The sequence below is a fragment of the Scophthalmus maximus genome, chromosome 8 (assembly GCF_022379125.1).
Source record: "Scophthalmus maximus strain ysfricsl-2021 chromosome 8, ASM2237912v1, whole genome shotgun sequence".
Taxonomy (NCBI): domain Eukaryota; kingdom Metazoa; phylum Chordata; class Actinopteri; order Pleuronectiformes; family Scophthalmidae; genus Scophthalmus; species Scophthalmus maximus.
In genome coordinates this window covers 832,501-850,418 of record NC_061522.1, presented here as the reverse complement: position 1 = coordinate 850,418, position 17,918 = coordinate 832,501, and the positions used below count along the sequence as shown (strand labels likewise).

The 17,918-nt window shown below is 47.1% G+C and overlaps 1 protein-coding gene and 1 long non-coding RNA gene across 7 annotated transcripts in view; both read right to left on the bottom strand.

Annotated features, from left to right (window-relative positions):
• Positions 1-30: 30 nt before the first annotated feature.
• On the bottom strand, positions 31-6,281 carry LOC124850469. Its single transcript, XR_007031318.1, has 3 exons — positions 5,314-6,281; positions 3,771-3,975; positions 31-2,693 (listed from the first exon to the last, which is right to left on the bottom strand). It is a non-coding gene; the product is annotated as an uncharacterized LOC124850469 (long non-coding RNA).
• A 4,986-nt stretch (positions 6,282-11,267) lies between these two features.
• The window catches only part of kcnh1b (potassium voltage-gated channel, subfamily H (eag-related), member 1b), a 30,614-nt gene continuing 23,963 nt past the window's right edge, over positions 11,268-17,918 (bottom strand). For all 6 annotated transcript variants that reach the window (XM_035637932.2, XM_035637935.2, XM_035637933.2 and 3 more), the window contains one exon: positions 11,268-14,597. In XM_035637932.2, coding sequence (XP_035493825.2) covers positions 13,752-14,597 — 846 coding nt within the window. In that variant the 3' untranslated portion in view covers positions 11,268-13,751. The remainder of the gene's footprint in view (positions 14,598-17,918) is intronic.

The following is a 17,918-nucleotide window of genomic DNA, read 5'->3' as shown; positions in this document are numbered from 1 at the left end:
AATGTTAGATTCAAAGAAAAGTTCCAAGGCTTTAAATCTGATGCTGATTATTTTTATTATGATTATTTTTGTCAGCACAAAAGCTAAAGTAGTAATTTATTCAAATGCATTAAATGGTTCAACTAGAAGCAACAAGTCAGATCATAGAGAATCAAATCAAAAATATACATTTCATTATCAAACCATCCGTAAAGGCTCTTTTCAACGTTTCACTGGAGCCAAACGAACTTGAATACAGAGTCACAGAAAAGAAGTGGACAGTCGTTTCACACGCGGCCTGAATCAAATGCTAACATATGCGTTTGGCTGCGTATTAGCATGTTAGCTACCGCTAAGATAATCACAGTATGAGGCAGCAATAGACTAGCTAGCTGCTAGCATCAGCATCCCTATGAAGCTATTAGCATCAAGCTAACTGTCATTGAGCTTCCTCAACACTAACTCCTGAGAAATAACAAGACGTGTGGAAGTTTAGAAACGTCAACGGAACGAGTGAAGCGGAAACTCACTCGTCGGCTGTTCACTGACCGTGAGTTTGATCGGTTCACGCTGGTGTTTCATGAGATGTGCTCAGATTGTGTTGGCTCGTGTTAGCAGGTGAGGTCACTTAGAACCTTCATATTCTGTTCAAACATGTTTTATATTTTCCCATTATAACGTGAAAAAGCTAAAACGCGTTCACAAGTTGTGTCTCTAACGGACGTTTCATCTATTTCGTGTATTTTGAGAAAAACTGCAGCTCTTTAGCTTCTTTATCGCCTCTATAGATATAAAAAGAGACCCAGCTAGCTGACTGCAACGGTTTCTCTTTATAGCCATTAGCATCAAGCTAACTCATAACATGCTATTGAGCTTTCTTAACACCACATTAACAACAATTTACAATTAATAAAACTGAGAAATATGATATGTAAAACAAACGCTTCGGTCCAGTATCTGGCAGGCTGTTTCATTACTTTGGTAAATGATGTGTTATGACAGTTCAGGGCTGTTTCAAAATGTATTCAGATTTTGTTAGCTTATTTTAGCTAGTGAGCTCACCTATTAGAACGTTAGAGTTCATATTCCGTTCTGTCATGCTAATGCTAACATAACTGTAGTTGACAATATTCTCCCATTCTAACGTGAAAACCAAAAAAAGCTTCCACAGTTACGTCTCTGACAGAATTGTGTAGCTCCGTCTATCTTTGGGAACTTGCTGAATGAGGGGAACACGACACTCGATGGGGAATTTTCAAATCAAACAGATGTTTTTAGAAGAATTCTTTTTGAGATGCTGCTCTGTAGCTCATCAGCAGATATAAAAGCTAAGTTCACTGCAAATCGACGCCAAAGGTCAAAATTAAGAATTTTTCTTTTTGAGGATAAATGTGTTTACTGAAATGTTTCGACATTTCGCAGAAGATCAATACCTGTGACGGAGGGTTGGAGCTCCCTGTGCTTTATTTAAAAGTCTGCGGAGCACAAGGTGGGATTTAGATTTTTCCACCATACAAACCGAGACAAGTTGCGAACTGATATCACATAACCAAACATACATCTGTGGGAATCTAGAGAAATTCAAAATACTTGTAAAGAAAAAGACCCATGAGGTTTAGCTATGCTAACAATACGAAAAAATATTGTTGCGTGTGCGTTTTGAGCGTTAGTGTCAATTTATCTGCAGAGTTGAAAGTTAATTTAACTAAAACAACAAAATGAGATGAAGCTCAATTTGGTCAAAAGAAAAAAAAATTGTTTCCATTTTGTTTTTGTATTTCTTTCCGCTGTATGATGAGTCAAACAAATCAAACTATCGCTTTTAGGCGCACACCATTAGTACAAGTTTGGCAAGTTCACGACCTCCTCGGCCAACTAGACTATTCTCAGCTGCTAGCGAAAGGATATTTTTGGCAAACTGCCATTTGTGAGTAACTGCGACATAGCAACACATCACAAACTCTCATTTCCATCAGTCTGTAAATAGACATTATCAGTCAGTGACGACTTTGCGACGCACCTGAAGCAAATTTCACCGTCACTTGGCAACGATAATGTACGATAATGTACCAACTGATTGTGACGAAAATTAAGATTTTTATTGCAAAACGTGTTCTACCCACTTAATGAAAAGAAAAAACAACAACCCAGAAGATTGAGTGTAGGAATGTCTCATTTACTCCGTCACAGCCTGCGAGGGCAAATCCCACAACAGATGATTTATGAGCAATTATTTTGAAGGTTGAACGTTGTAACGTTCACATTTCTTGGTGTTTGTCGTGTGAAGCTTCGACCGCTCGAGAAGTTTTGAGCTGACAGAAAGATGTGAGACAGAAGTTGGCGTCCCGTCAGATTTGTCGCCTGAGACTCAAACACATCAACCTGGAAAACTGACAAGAGTCTGAACTAAGGACACGGACAGATGGGCTGTAATACCAACAGTTTCTCGTTGGACAGGAGTGATGGACATGAGCCAAAACACGTGTATTTGAAGAAGCTGGCAGTCCAGGTCTGGTGTAATCCTGATTAATCTGGAGGTCTGGATCTCTGTGGTTTGGTCTCCGTCTTCCCTCGGTTCTGTGGATCCTGGATTTTAGTTCGTTGCTGGGGCAAAGATCGTACACACGGGTTTTCCTTTTCCTTCTCTTCCATATCTAACGAGAAGATGCTCCTTGTCAAGGACTCAGGGGAAGTGGGGCATTCGGCTGCAGGTTCTGGAAGAAGAGAGGGAGAACGTCAGTTTGTCCTTTTCACAGTTTTCTTTGCTTTTGCTGTACAAGGAAACAAACAAGAAAATCCAAGACACATGGACGAGAGGGGAATTCGTAAAACCTGCTAAATGTTTGGAGATGTGTCTAATGAACGACCACAAACTGAAGACAAAACCCCGAGCTGGTTAAATGTGCCGCGGTTGGTTTTTAAAGGTTCCGTGTGTGAGGTTTAGTGACACCAAGTGGTGAAGTTGCATATCGCGACCAACTGAATATCCGTCGCCTCAACCGCCAAAGTGTGTAGAACCTACGGTGGCCTTCAGGTAACATACAACACCTGATGAGTTCCCATCTAGAAGCAGTGTTGTCCCATCCGGGCCACCGTGGACACGTCTTTACAACATGCTGGATATAGAGCGAGGTACATCCGAGACATACTGGCTTCACTTTAACATGATTCTTGATTTACTGCTGATTAGACACTAATGAAAACATGACGGCAAATAATATCTGACAGATTGTACAGAATCCTACAAACACTGGTCGGTCACAGAGGCAACGTTTGATCCAACGTTCAGGAAAGAGGCTGGTTTCTGGACAAAGTCAATGTGTCCGGCCTCAAGCTTCAAGTTGATGTCCGACATTTCCAATGTTTAACCTCCATCTCTCCTGAACCTTGACCAAGAGCCTTGAGTTTCCTTTTCTCATTTAACTAAGTGATTTTCAAGCTGCTCGGCGGACGATCGGTTCTGTTTCTGTGCTCTTATTTTTTTAAGTTAAACAACTGCTAAAAAATATAAACCAAACAAATGTTTTTCAAACTCAATTTCCTGAAAGAAATGTCATCTTTTTATTTGAGTCAAAATCGGTTTGTTGTTCGTTGTTGCGATTTGCTTGGCGCTCGGTGTGATTGTTGTTATTTAAACGATGAAGTGATGAAAAAGAACCGACCGCCGGTTGTGAACATGTGAATAAACTCATCTGTTCACCGGACGGACATTTCATGTCGGTGCCGAGTCGCCAGTGTCGTCATGTCACATTATCTTTTTCTGAGGTAAACGTTAGGTTTCCTACTCTAACCTGTTTTCGTTGACGTCGACGTTCAGCATTCCTCCGTGCAACATAAGCCATATTTACCGCTTACGTGGCCTTTGCTACTTTTGTGCGCTTCATCCTTTTCCTCCTCATGAGGGTCACCTGAGGCCTCTTCAACCCTGCGATCAGCAGCAGCAACCTGGGCCGCGACTTGGTGAGCCAGCTTCTCAGTAGCGTCCCCTTGGGAAACCTGCAGGAACCAGAGCTGTCAGTTAGAGACCGGGACATCTGACCTCATCCAGTCATCACTCGTTTACAACGCGAGGGTCCCTCCCGTGTCCCCTCCACCTGAAGTCAGCCTCTCAAGGGCAGTTTGAAGGGGTAGAAAGGCCCCAACCCCTGGAGCTTTAACAGAAATGGAACACCCCACCCTACGCGGTAGGGCACATAGGGGAAGGTAAGGGGGGGAAATGGGACGGACCCGTAGTCTTGGTTTATACAATCACAAAGACAACAAGTAAAAGTCCAGTAAAAAACTCTTTTACATCATTTCAACAAAAGATTAATCACAAAAACATTCAAAAAACCTTTGCAAAATGCCCCCAGATGTGAATCTTTGTAAGTTATTTAAACCAGACTGGGACGGTCCCATATAGAAACAACAGCTGGAGGATCATCGTTCATGCTCCCCTCAGGATGAACTGTCCCCGCAGGCCTCAGCTGCTCTTTGTGTTTACTGCAAATGGTCCGGATCTGATGTGACACAGTTGAGTTTAGAGGTAGTTTATAGATAGAAAGGTCAAATGTCCGCTGGTGGAAACCGTCCGAGAAAACAGGGAATGAGCAGGAAACAGGAAACACAATCACATCGACGGGAAGTCGCCTGTCACTTCTTCTCTTCTGTGTCTGCGAACAGACTCGTGTTTATCGTGAACAGAAAGGAAAAGGAAACCAAACGAGATCCGCGTCACGACTGTTCACCAGCAGGTGGAGCGAGACGACGGAAAAGAACCTTCAGGTTCGGAAAAAGACCCACGTCCTCGAGGTCGAGCTTCTTTTCAACGACGTTGACAAGTGAGATGAAAAAAACAACTGATTTCACCCTCGATCGTCGTGGAAACAAACCGGGACGTTGTGAACGTCACTTCATGTAAGATATCGTCCATCATCGAAGGATTTCAGGTTTGATTTTTTCACGTGAGTGTTGAAGACTTCACGTGTCTGAGAGAGATTCAGTCACGTGAAGTCTTTTCACAACGTCCCCGCAAACCTGATCCATTTTTATTTTTGCAACGTCAAACGATGATTAACACGACTGATGAACTTCGCTCATCGTCTCCTGGAGCACGAGGTCGACGGCGTGACGCGTCGGAGCTGTTCAACTTACTGGACTGAAGATGAGTGATGTGTGAAGTTGGATCAGGAATAAATGAAAGACTTCGATAACGGACGATCGGTTTTCTTTTCACCGTCTTTAACCTTAAGAGGCGTCCGACCAATCACGTCGCGCCTCCTCGCCGCCTTTTTTTCAAACGAGCGCGACCCCTCGTCTCCGGACGTCCACAAAGAAAACAGGACAGAGTCTCACCCAGTAACACTCCTCACCCAAGCACCATGGCAAAGGCGTCGGTTCGATTCTCCTGCCTCACATTCTCACAGCCCGCGAGCCGTGAAACGCCTGCGAGCGGTTGGAACGCGGCGGCGGCGGCGGCGGCTGCAGCAGCGACCTTTGTGTTTTTATACGAGTCGCGAGCTGCTGAGCGCGACGGAAAAACCTTCCGATTGTTTGGACTTTGTGCTGTTCGAGCAAACCGAGAGAGAGAGAGAGCCAGAGAGAAATCTAGCAACGCTCAGACGGTGGAAGAGCCGCGGACGCCATTGTTGTCGCCCGCAGGGGCGTGAAATGTACCGAGGGTAACATTGTTTGTGTAACAGCCCCCCCCCCCCCAGGTCACGTGATCAGCTCTGGTTTCCAGCATCTTGACTTTGGATGGAGTTCCATTCTTCTCCTCAGGATCTGCCTCCGTCTTCACACTCGACTCGCGTTCGAGATTGAACCTCTTGATCTCGTCTTCATTTTCTTTGTTTATTTTGCTTCTTCTGTTTTATTTTCCGTCCTTCTGACTTTCTCTTGTTTGCTTTTCCCTTCTAGAAATCATCCTCTTCCTCCTCTGGTAGAAGCCAGTTCAGAATTTCTCCTTTGTCGCAGCTGAATAATCCGTCTTCTGAATTCTCTTCAGGTTTTCTAATCTCATCCAGGCTGTTTTTCCTCTGTACCTGAACCCTGTCACCTCCTCCTCCTCCTCCTCTTCCTCTTCCTCTTCCTCCTCCTCTTCCTCCTCAACAGAAGACATCTTGCTGATTTCTGTAACTGATCGCTCGCCGACGTCCTCTGAGTCGGATGAACCAGGTAACTTTGACATTCTCTTGTAGCAGCTCACTCTTCTTTCTCTCTGAGTCACTAACAAACGAGCTGCAGCTCGTCATCATCATCATCATCATCATCATCATCACCATCATCATCATCACCATCATCATCATCATCACCATCATCATCATCATCACCATCATCATCATCATCATCATCACCATCATTATCATCATCATCATCACCATCATCATCATCATCATCACCATCATTATCATCATCACCATCATCATCATCACCATCATCATCATCATCATCATCATCACCATCATCATCGTCATCATCACCACCATCATCATCATCATCACCACCATCACCATCATCATCATCACCAACATCACCATCATCATCACCATCATCATCATCACCATCATCATCATCATCACCATCATCATCATCATCACCATCATCATCATCATCACCATCATTATCATCATCATCATCACCATCATCATCATCATCATCACCACCATTATCATCATCATCATCATCATCATCATTATCATCATCACCATCATCATCATCACCATCATCATCATCATCATCACCATCATTATCATCATCATCACCATCATCATCATCATCATCATCATCATCATCACCATCATCATCATCATCATCATCACCACCATCATCATCACCATCATCATCATCATCATCATCATCACCATCATCACATCATCATCATCATCATCACCACCACCATCATCATCGTCATCATCACCACCATCATCATCATCATCACCACCATCATCATCATCATCACCAACATCACCATCATCATCACCATCATCATCATCACCACCATCATCATCATCATCACCACCATCACCATCATCATCACCATCATCACCACCATCATCATCATCATCATCATCACCACCATCACCATCATCATCACCATCATCACCACCATCATCATCATCATCATCATCAGCGACGTCACACACTTCCCTTCTGTCGGGTCCAACATATAAAAAGAAAGAAAACAGAACATCCATCCCAACCACCTCGTCTTCAGCTCGTCGGAGAATAGAGGAAGTACTACTAAGTTGTTTTTCAGCGCAGTGGAGCAAAAAAACGTTTCAAAAAAGCAGATCTGCGACTTTGCGGCGCCGACAAACCAGAAGCACTTGCCTTAAATTCATCGGGAGTCCACGTTCTCATGCGCGAGGCTCTGAAATACATCGAGGGGGTGAAAGGTTTTAAAAGTGGAACACTTGGAGTCGCTCCACGTCCCAGCTCTCCGTCACCTCCGCACAACTTAGCAGTACTCTACCTCCACACCTGCCGAGCCTCTGCACACGCAACACCAGCACACAGATCAGGTTCTTACCAATTGACCCCACACATTTGTTAGCTTGTGCCCCCGGCGTCCCTGCAGAGGCACATATATGATCCGGCCGCAGGTTCGTCCTCTCGCACTAGAAGGTTCAGTCTGGACGCGAAAACAAATCAGCTAAATAATAGGAGGCCATGAAGTGGAGGGGGGGGGGGGGGGGGAGGGGGCTTTAAAAAGGAGGGTCCACTCAGCACTTCTGCCTGTGAACGGCAACAGGGTGATCCCAGGACACGCAGCCAATCAGGGAGCGGACTTCACCTGTTGCCATGACGCCCGGCTTTAAAAGGGTCCAGCGGGGTGGGGAGGGGGCGAGGGGGGGAAGCTGTTCGCTGAGCTGACACGTCAACTTCCTGTCGGACTCCACATCTCCAGGTTCGATTCAGATCGTCCTTCCTCTCTATTCGTCCTTGACCTCAGTGGAAAAGGTCGCGAGGTCAAAGGAGGATTCGTCCGACTCCACTGAGACTGAACGATGAAAGGTGAAACGACATATTTCTGAAGATGAACTACAAAAACCTCAGCTGCTCCATCAGCATGTTTCAGTGTTTTATGATTCATATGTAACAGTAACTGACATCTGGGTCATATTCATACTCTTCTTCTTCTTCTTCAGATTGAATCGTTTAAGTTCGTTCATGACGCGTCACGTTAAATATCGTTGTCGCAATGAATTGTGGGTCTGTGTCTCCTTCCTCTCACTGTGTCCTCTGATGAAGCATCGAAGCTCCTTTCATAAACACTTTGAACATGTTCATGGTGCGGAGGAAACACAGTCGACAGTTCGACCTCCCGACCGTCGTCTCTGGTTCAGAGTTCTTCTCCAGAAAAGGATCTTGATATTTTTTTCACACCGACCCGAGAGAGACGACGAAACATTCGTAGCAAAAGGAATCTCGAGCTGCAACTAACGGTTATTTTCATTATGGATTAATATGTCGATTATTTTCGCGATTAATCGAGTAGTTGATTGGTTCATGAAATGTCGATCGTGTTTCCCCAAAACTCAAAGATCTTCAGTTCACTGAGGAGCGAAGAAACGGAACATATTCACATGGAAGAAGCTGAAATCAGAGAATTCAGACTTTTTTCCCTTTAAAAACAACTTGAACTGATTCATTAATTTTCAAAATAGTTGCAGATTAATTTAGCAGTCGATTACTAATCGATGAACCAATTAGCTGTTTTAGCTCTAAATAAATCTGAATCTATAAATGTTTGAGGAATTCAACAGCAGAAGATTTTTTTCTGAGATGTCAAATGTTGATGGAGACGACGGTCAGACTCCGGGCTGCAGCGCACAGAGGGTCCAGCAGGAGGCGCAGGGTGGGCTCCGCTAAATGATTCACATCATCGGTCAGTGGATGTCTGATGATCTCACATGTTTATGTTCAATAATTGTTCTGGGGGACCAGAGATCATTTTTTCTGTCTTGGCTGGACGATCATATTTATTCTGTTCTGTGTGAAGCAGAAACAACAGAGGAAACTGTGAAGATAATTCAGGTTATAACGACTTCTTCTATGTTGTCACCTCGTCAGAGTCAGACCCTGAGGAATCATCATCATGTGGTTCAGACTGAAGAGACCAATCAGCTCAGAGATCGTCTGTGTCAGCAGACGAACCACAGAAACACTTTCTTCTTCATCTGAGTCGCAGTTCTGAATTGGACCAAAATCGATTTTTTAAAAAACCCCTGTGAGGTCTGAGGAGAGTCTGTAGAGGGCGCTGTGGTATCAGGATGGGGGGGGGGGAATCTCCTGCTGCTGCAGAAACCAACCTGGAGGAAGAGAGGAGGGGGGAGGATGGAGAGGAGGGGGGAGGATGGAGAGGAGGAAGAGGAGGGGGAGGATGGAGAGGAGGGGGGAGAAGGGAGGAGGGGGAGGATGGAGAGGAGGGAGGAGAAGGGAGGAGGAGGGAGGAGGGGGGAGGAGGGGGGGGACGGGGAGGAGGAAGAGGAGGGGGGAGGAGGGGGGAGAAGGGAGGAGGGGGGGGAGGAGGGAGGAGGGGGAGGATGGAGAGGAGGGGGGAGAAGGGAGGAGGAGGGAGAAGGGAGGAGGGGGAGGAGAGGAGGGGGGAGGAGGAGAGAAGGGGGAGGAGGAGAGGATGGGGAGGAAGAGAGGAGGGTGGAGAAGGGAGGGGGGAGGAGAGGAGGGGGAGGAAGAAAGGAGGGGGAGGAGAGGGAGGAGGGGGAGGAGAGGGAGGAGAGGGGGAGAAGGGAGGAGGGGGAGGAGAGGAGGGGGAGGAAGAGAGGAGGGGGAGGAGAGGGGGAGAAGGGAGGAGGGGGAGGAGAGGAGGGGGAGGAAGAGAGGAGGGGGAGGAAGAGAGGAGGAGGGAGGATGGAGGTATGAGGAAGGGAGGGTGGCTGGCACTGCAATGCAGATCATAAAATGAGGAGGAGGCAGAAGAGAGGGATGGAGGAGTGTAGGAGGGAGGACGGATGGATTGAGGGAGGGAAGAAGATAGACGAGGGAGGAGGGAGGAGGGATGGATGGACGAGGATGGAAGGAGGGAGGGGGGAGAGAGGATAGAGGAGGGAGGATGGAGGAGGGATGGAGGATGGAGGAGGGAGGAGGGAGGATGAAGGGAGGGAGGAGAGAGGATAGAGGATGGAGGAGGGATGGAGGATGGAGGATGAAGGGAGGGAGGAGAGAGGATAGAGGAGGGAGGAGGGAGGGAGGATGGATGGAGGAGGGAAGAGGGAGGTGGAGAGAGGAGGGAGGTGGATCGGTGGCAGCTCTGCAGAGCAGATTGTTTCCTCTCAGGCGAGATGCAGGGCAGAGGATTCCCTGCTGGTTTGAAGAGAAACCATCTGCAGAGGAGAAGAATCATCGAGACGAGATCGTCTGAGATTCAAAATCCAACACAAACAAAACCATCTGATGGAAATATTCACAGTGTAACGGAACAATAATCAGATCACTGATCGATCCTGAAACACACACACACACACACACACACTCACACATATACACACACACACTCACACACATACACACACACACTCACACACATACACACACACACTCACACACACACACACACTCACACACACACACAGACACTCACACACTCACACACACACACACACACACTCACACACACACACACAGACACACACACACAGACACACACACAGACACACACTCACACACACACACAGACACACACACAGACACACACACAGACACACACACACAGACACACACACACACACACACACACACACACACACACACACACACACTCAGGTCTCTGATTGGCCAGCAGGTGGACGAATCCCAAATTGTTTCACCAAATCAGAGCCAGTGATGAGATAAACTGCAGGTAACCATAGCAACGCAGCTGATGAACTGACTCTCAGGCGTCACGTCGTCGCCTGAAGAGAGAAAATCACCTCCGAACGTTTCAACGAGTCAGAATCCAGCTACTGGACGACAGACTCCATATTATTATCCTTCTGCATACAAATCAACAAAAGAAGAAAAAAAGAGGAAAAAGGTAAAATAACGAGTTTAAAGTCATAATTCTGAGGGAAAGTCATCATTTGTTTTTATTAAAAAAATTGAATAAAAGAAGTCATAATTCTGAATATAAAACAACCATTTTAAAAAAGCAATAACTCTGAGGAAACCAATCACCCGTAGGGAGACACAAGTTATTAATTGCTTAATGAATAAATTGATTGACTCACTCCAACTGTATCGTCCTGTTCGTCAGGGAACAAGATCTGATGGAAACCAGTCGAACAAAAGACGCAAACGAAACCACAAAGAAAAGTATAAAATCATTTATTGATGATATCTGATGTGATTTCTTTTTATAAAGACTCTTTGTGCTGATACAGTTTTCATTCCTGACGATAAGTGAAGAACAAGTTAAGAATATATATCTGTGGTTACGACGAGGTTTTCCTCTCAAGCTTTTCCAAAAATCTGTGCATATGTGACAGTGACGACAGCGAGCTGCTCTTCATGCACAGACGCCGGTCGTGACGTTACATGTGAACAGAAGAAGGTAGAGAAGTTCAGAGAGAGAAGGAAACCCCCAAGTCCTCCCAGATATTTGAGAAGCAAGGCAAAGTCAGAGCGGCTTCAGTCTTCCTCTGAAAGAACTAACAAAGAGAGCGTCCGACACCAGCGAGCGTCATGCGGGACGACGACGGACGACCAAAGTGCATCAGTTGTGTTCGAGGGACGACGGGAGATTCTCAAAGTGCCACGATCAACAACCAGTCTCTCAGAACACAGCGCACACGGCAACAGTTGCATATTAGGACGACATATTGTTTATCACAGCTACACAAGCACAGTCAAGACAAACGTACGGGTCAGATGATCGTCGAGACGTTTCCTCTGGAAGGAGCGAAGCTCCGAACGCGTCGCGAAGCTCCGACAAGTCGCGAAGCTTCGAAATCGTCGCGAAGCTTCGAACGCGTCGCGAAGCTCCGAACGCGTCGCGAAACTCCGAACGCGTCGCGAAGCTCTGAACGCGTCGCGAAGCTCCGACAAGTCGCGAAGCTTCGAACGCGTCGCGAAGCTCCGAACGCGTCGCGAAACTCCGAACGCGTCGCGAAGCTCCGAACGCGTCGCGAAGCTCCGAACGCGTCGCGAAGCTCCGAACGCGTCGCGAAGCTCCGACAAGTCGCGAAGCTTCGAACGCGTCGCGAAGCTCCGAACGCGTCGCGAAACTCCGAACGCGTCGTGAAGCTCCGAACGCGTCGCGAAGCTTCGACAAGTCGCGATGCGTCGGAATGTTTCGCTGTGCCAGTTTCCAGTCGTGAACAGATTAGACCGTCAACTGTAGATTGTTTTACGTTTGTTCCGTTACAATGTTTGCGGCTGAATTTAATTCTACAGTCATCGATTCGGTCCACGAAACGTCACGCATCCTGGCGAGAACTCGTCACAGGGGCTGGAGTTTAAGGGGTGCGGTCAAGCCATCAAGCCACGCGCATGCAGAAGACACATTCCAGACGTAGAAAAGTTCAACCACGAGTTATGCATGTGGCCAAGTTTTCGTGAGTGTATGAGCAAGTTAAGCCTCTGACAGGTGTGATAATGATAATTCCCACCTTTCAGTCGGGTCATCGAAGCGACTGGTTGCAGCATTAAAAACATTCACTTTCCTGTTGGATATAAAAACACTGTTGAAGACGTCTCGTGAAGTCCGGGCACAGTGACTTAGTCTGCATTCGGTTCTCAGAGGATTATTGGTACTAATGTCAGTTACTCGGGTCACAGAACAGAAAGCGGTCAATTCTCAAACAGTGTTAACCAGAGAAAACAACCTACGATACGTGGAAGTAGAGAAATCATCAATTCAAAGGTTAAAGGAATTTGTAAGAACAGGAACGAATCCACAAATTGGCCTGTTCCAGTCATTCGTCGACGCTCTGGAAACATCTCGCCTACTCAGAGTGTTGACGTCGATCTTGACTTTGTTTCTCAACGGTGTCGAAAAAGCTTCCAGCTGCGGTTGAATCAGTCAGTGCGTTTACATGCGCAGCAGTAACCGGGTTACGGTCTGACCCAGTTCTCCCACGAAAGAATGACCGGAGTAACTCTTCCTCCGGTACAGTAGATGGCACTGTGCACATGCACGAATCCCCCGGTTACTAAAGGAGTTCTCTAGGTCTGTTAACCGGGGTATGAGAACTCTGATTGTAGCCGGGGGAACGAGGTGTTTACATGGCGTTTGAGAAACCACAGGTATCGCCTTAACCCCAATAAAAACTCGTCTTTAAACTGCACGTAAACGCACTGATTCAAGATACGTCTCTACTTGAAGGATTTAACGGTCTTGGTAGAAAAACAACCATTTTGAAGTGCGTAAGCCTTCTTTTGAATCAGAGTGCTGACAGCCAATCAGCCTTCAGGATCTGGAGTTCTCTGGGAAGCTGAACAGACTTTGTAGACCAGTCTTCACGAGACCAGGTCAGAGTCACCAAATCACAGTACATTAAAGCCATCTGTTATTATTGCCGATATCGCGTGAAGGTCTTCAGGCGACAAACCCTCCTGAGGACCAAAGGTGCCGTTGTGAATGTCAAGACTCTTTTCTATGATCTCTGATCAAAGTCGAGATCCGACTTTTCCTCGTCTCAAGTTTCACGTCATTTTGGACGTTTGTAACGTCTTGAACAGCAGAATGACAAAACAAACGTTACACGGTGCTTCAGCGTCACGCTGCAGTCAGAGGTTCTGACATCCGGAGGCCAAAGGGGTTCAAGTTTCGTTCCCGTGGACCGATGTCCAGTTTAAGAGAAACTGTCCTTATCGGAGTCGGGGGACGGCGGCCGCGAGATGTCAAAGAAGGAGCCCGACGACTTCCGGGATTTGAGAAGACGAAGCATCTCGGCTAACTGACCTTCCATTGCCGCCATTCGACTGTTCAGAGATCCGATGTCTCCCCTTAAATCTTGTTTCAGCTCAAGGAATGAGGCTTGCATGCTCTGCTCCGGTATCGGGCAGAAGACCCTCTTCTCGTCGGACTGAACAGGACTCCTGTCCTGTGGTGTCCTGGCGTCTCCGACATTGTCCAAACGCAGGTCGCTCTTTGTGATGCCGCTGTCACAAGAGTCAGTTTTCTTGAGGGACACCTCCATGTGAGACTTAGTTCTATCGGGAAGTGTCTCCATGGACTCGGCCTTGGAGACGCTGCTCCACGACTCAGCCTTCCCGACCGACTCTTTGAATCGTCCCCAACCTTTAGTTTTGGGCGGCTCTGCTGATTTGCAGCCGCTCAGGTTTCCATTTTGGCCGGTGGGAGTGTGGAGCATGACTCGGCTGAATGTCCTGGCTGAAGAGGGTGTGTTGGATGTGGAGGAGGAGGTCGGCGTAGCAGGGCTCTCTGTCACCATGACAATACTAGTGGAGGCCAGGACCTCCGGACCTCTGGGCTGCTCAAGGTGAACACCCTTCTCCACATCACCAGGACCAGGACTGACCATCTCGGCGGCAAGCCGGGCCTCCCTCTGCTGTCGGAAACGCTGGAAGAGTCGTCGGACTGGGTGGTCTGGAGGGAGATTCAGAGGAGCCTCGTTCTTCCTCTTCAGCATCTCCTCCTCTTCGCGCTTCACATCACTTATCTTCCGGAAGACAATCTGTTAAAAAACATGAAACCAGAAAAAAGATTAGAAGAGTACTTCTCACTTCTTTAGCCTAAGAATAATCCCAAAACCTGTTGGATGATGGACTTCTGACAATATGTAGGTCTTGGCCTTTAGGTCTCTGATGTGACTCAACTTACAATCGAAGATTCGCTCAGGTCTAAAAACAGAGTGACCAGAAAAGTTCTCGAAATGGGCTTTAAAATATGGCCCCAGAGCAACAGTCTTGTACTCCAAGCCCCTGTGACATCACTGCCGGGGGTGGTAACCTCTAACCACGAACCCTTCATTTACCAGCGATCGGTGCCAATGCAGCGAGAAGTAAGGGTGTAGAGATCGGGGTGTTTGATGGTTGTGTGGATTCACCTTTGGTGCAGGAGATGGAACTCTTAATTTCTCTGGTTGCTTTTAATATTTTTGAACTGTGATTGTGATCTTTCCCCAACTTTAATCATCTTGTAGTTTACATACTATTTAACCTTTCTACAACATCGTACTGATACTGGTATCTGGGGTTTTGCTGAATCGTCCAAACCAACATGAGGTTCGAAAGACTCCATGTCAGAATATCTGCTGATGTACAGTATTAAACTGTTTGATTTAGGGACGTCAACCCCAGTGGGTGATGGAAGTAGCAACCGGAGCAGTTCTGACAACTCAGCACTTCAGCCTGCTTGTGGAAATGTTGCAGAGCCGATGGGAGTTTGTCTGGTTCTGGATAAATTTTCAGTCACAGCAGAAGTGAATCAAGTGAATCAGCCGAAGACATAGTCAATGGTTGTTTTGGTTCATGTGTGTGAATGTCGTCGTCCAGGCTGCTCGTGTTGCAGCTGATCCAGGAGACTGAAGGTCACATGACTTTGACCTTTGCAGTAAACCCATGTGTGTTTAAAAAGCTTCAGATGAACTACTTTTAAACGCACATTGACGGTGTCGAGGGAGCGTTCGACCTCTGCTGAGGCCGACGGCGTTCTGAGTGTGTCTTCATTCCGCAACGACAGAGCAGGGCCGGCGGAGGCTTCCCCCTCAGTCGTGTCATCAGTACGTTCTGCCCCGAGCCAATCGCTGAGCTCCTGACCCACTGAAATTTGATCAGCAGCGGCTCAACCACTCAGTCCCACGAGCTCAGAGGTGATGCGAACAGAGGAACGTGAGAGAACTTCTAACGTTCCACCACCGCACGTCTGATTCTTCTGTGTAAAACACATGAATCCCACAGTGAAGCTGTGAAATATAGACTGTGAATAAACATGGATGACATGAAGTTGAATCCTCATCATCACCCCCTGGTGTCTGGCCGCAGTATTAGCTCATAAGCCCCGCTCCCCCCCATTTTAGAAGATACATGTGAGGTTGTTCTTTTCACACTGATGTTTGTTCACGTGTTCATGTTCGTGTTGTAATTTTGGTAATTTTCTAGTACATTCTGGTGGTAAAGTTACAAACCACAACCGACTGAGCGACCGACAGGGGACACTTTATGGCGGCGCACCGCGCAACACGACGTAGAAACATGGAGACTCACACGGAGGTCGGTCCACCTCATGGAACTATATTTAACTGAACAGTTATGGACAATATATTCAACTTCTGTGAATGAGTTCTTCTCAATATTACACACTACAGCTTTAAATTAGTCTTTATTCTGAATTTGAGGCTAAAAGTCTTGTTTGAACAAAGACCAGCTGCTGCTGAGTGTGGAGACATGAGGGGAAGCTGAAGTCGGAGGGGTTGGAAGGTGAGCGCTGCCTCGGCAGCTCCGTTCTCTCCACGGGCATCAATATTGCACAGCCAAGCAGAACAGGACACGACGGCTTTCACATCGATTTACAGCAGAGAGAGAGAGAGAGGGAGAGAGAGACAGAGAGAGAGAGAGAGAGAGAGAGAGAGAGAGAGAGAGGGAGAGAGAGAGAGGGAGAGAGAGAGAGAGAGAGAGGGAGAGAGAGAGAGAGAGAGAGCGAGAGAGAGAGAGAGAGGGAGAGAGAGAGAGAGAGAGAGAGAGAGAGAGAGAGGGAGAGAGAGAGAGAGGGAGAGAGAGAGAGAGAGAGAGAGGGAGAGAGAGAGAGCGAGCAGCTTGTGGTCGACTTCACGGTTTCATACCTCGTCACGAGTCTCTGCTCCGACCTTTGGTTGTTTTCATCTGATTTTATTTCACTAAAAAGTTTTTTTTTAACATTAAACATCTTCAAATTAAAAAACGATCAATTGGTCCTTCAGGGGACAACAATGGTCGGACAAGTAAATACAAATATGTTTCCAAACTGTCACTTGGACTCAGGCGGATTCATTACATTTTCAACGTGACGAGATGGGTTTCCAATCCTCTGTGTCAGTGCCTCGAACCCAGTCGTCAATCGGATCTCTGCTCTACAGACGAGGAAACTGCAACTTGATCATTTAAATCATATTGCTAAAAAAAAAAATGACTGCGAAAAATGTTAAAAAGTACCAGGACGACTTTGTGTCCGAGTCAAACGGTGAAATCGAGTCGGCAGCGTCAAATGACAGAAACCGCCATTAACGTCTACTTTGACTATTTCACTTTTGGTCCGTGTCCCATCTGCTAACATGGAGGGGGCGGGGCTTATGACCTATACTGCAGCCAGACACCAGGGGGCGACCTTTACTTTTTCCTGGTTCATGTTGAGGAGGCAGTGGTCTCCTGCGACCAGGCGATCATCGGTGCATGAAGAAGAAGAGGTCGTACATGTGAAACAGGTGTTCATATTTGTTTTCTTCACTTCCTCTTTGTCTCCGACACGCTGTGGGAATAAAGAAGCGATTTGTTTTCTCAAAGCGGATGTGAGAAAAGTTGTTGTTTTTAAAGCGACTCTCAGTCTCATTGTTCCTCTGTTTCACCTCCTGGTCGCAGGAAGTCACAGAGGTTATGGACTCGTCAGGTTCGTCAGGACTCGTCAGGACTCGTCAGGACTCGTCAGGACTCGTCAGGTTCGTCAGGGTTCGTCAGGACTCGTCAGGACTCGTCAGGTTCGTCAGGGTTCGTCAGGGTTCGTCAGGACTCGTCAGGACTCGTCAGGTTCGTCAGGGTTCGTCAGGACTCGTCAGGACTCGTCAGGACTCGTCAGGACTCGTCAGGTTCGTCAGGGTTCGTCAGGACTCGTCAGGACTCGTCAGGACTCGTCAGGTTCGTCAGGGTTCGTCAGGGTTCGTCAGGACTCGTCAGGACTCGTCAGGTTCGTCAGGGTTCGTCAGGGTTCGTCAGGACTCGTCAGGACTCGTCAGGTTCGTCAGGGTTCGTCAGGGTTCGTCAGGACTCGTCAGGACTCGTCAGGACTCGTCAGGACTCGTCAGGTT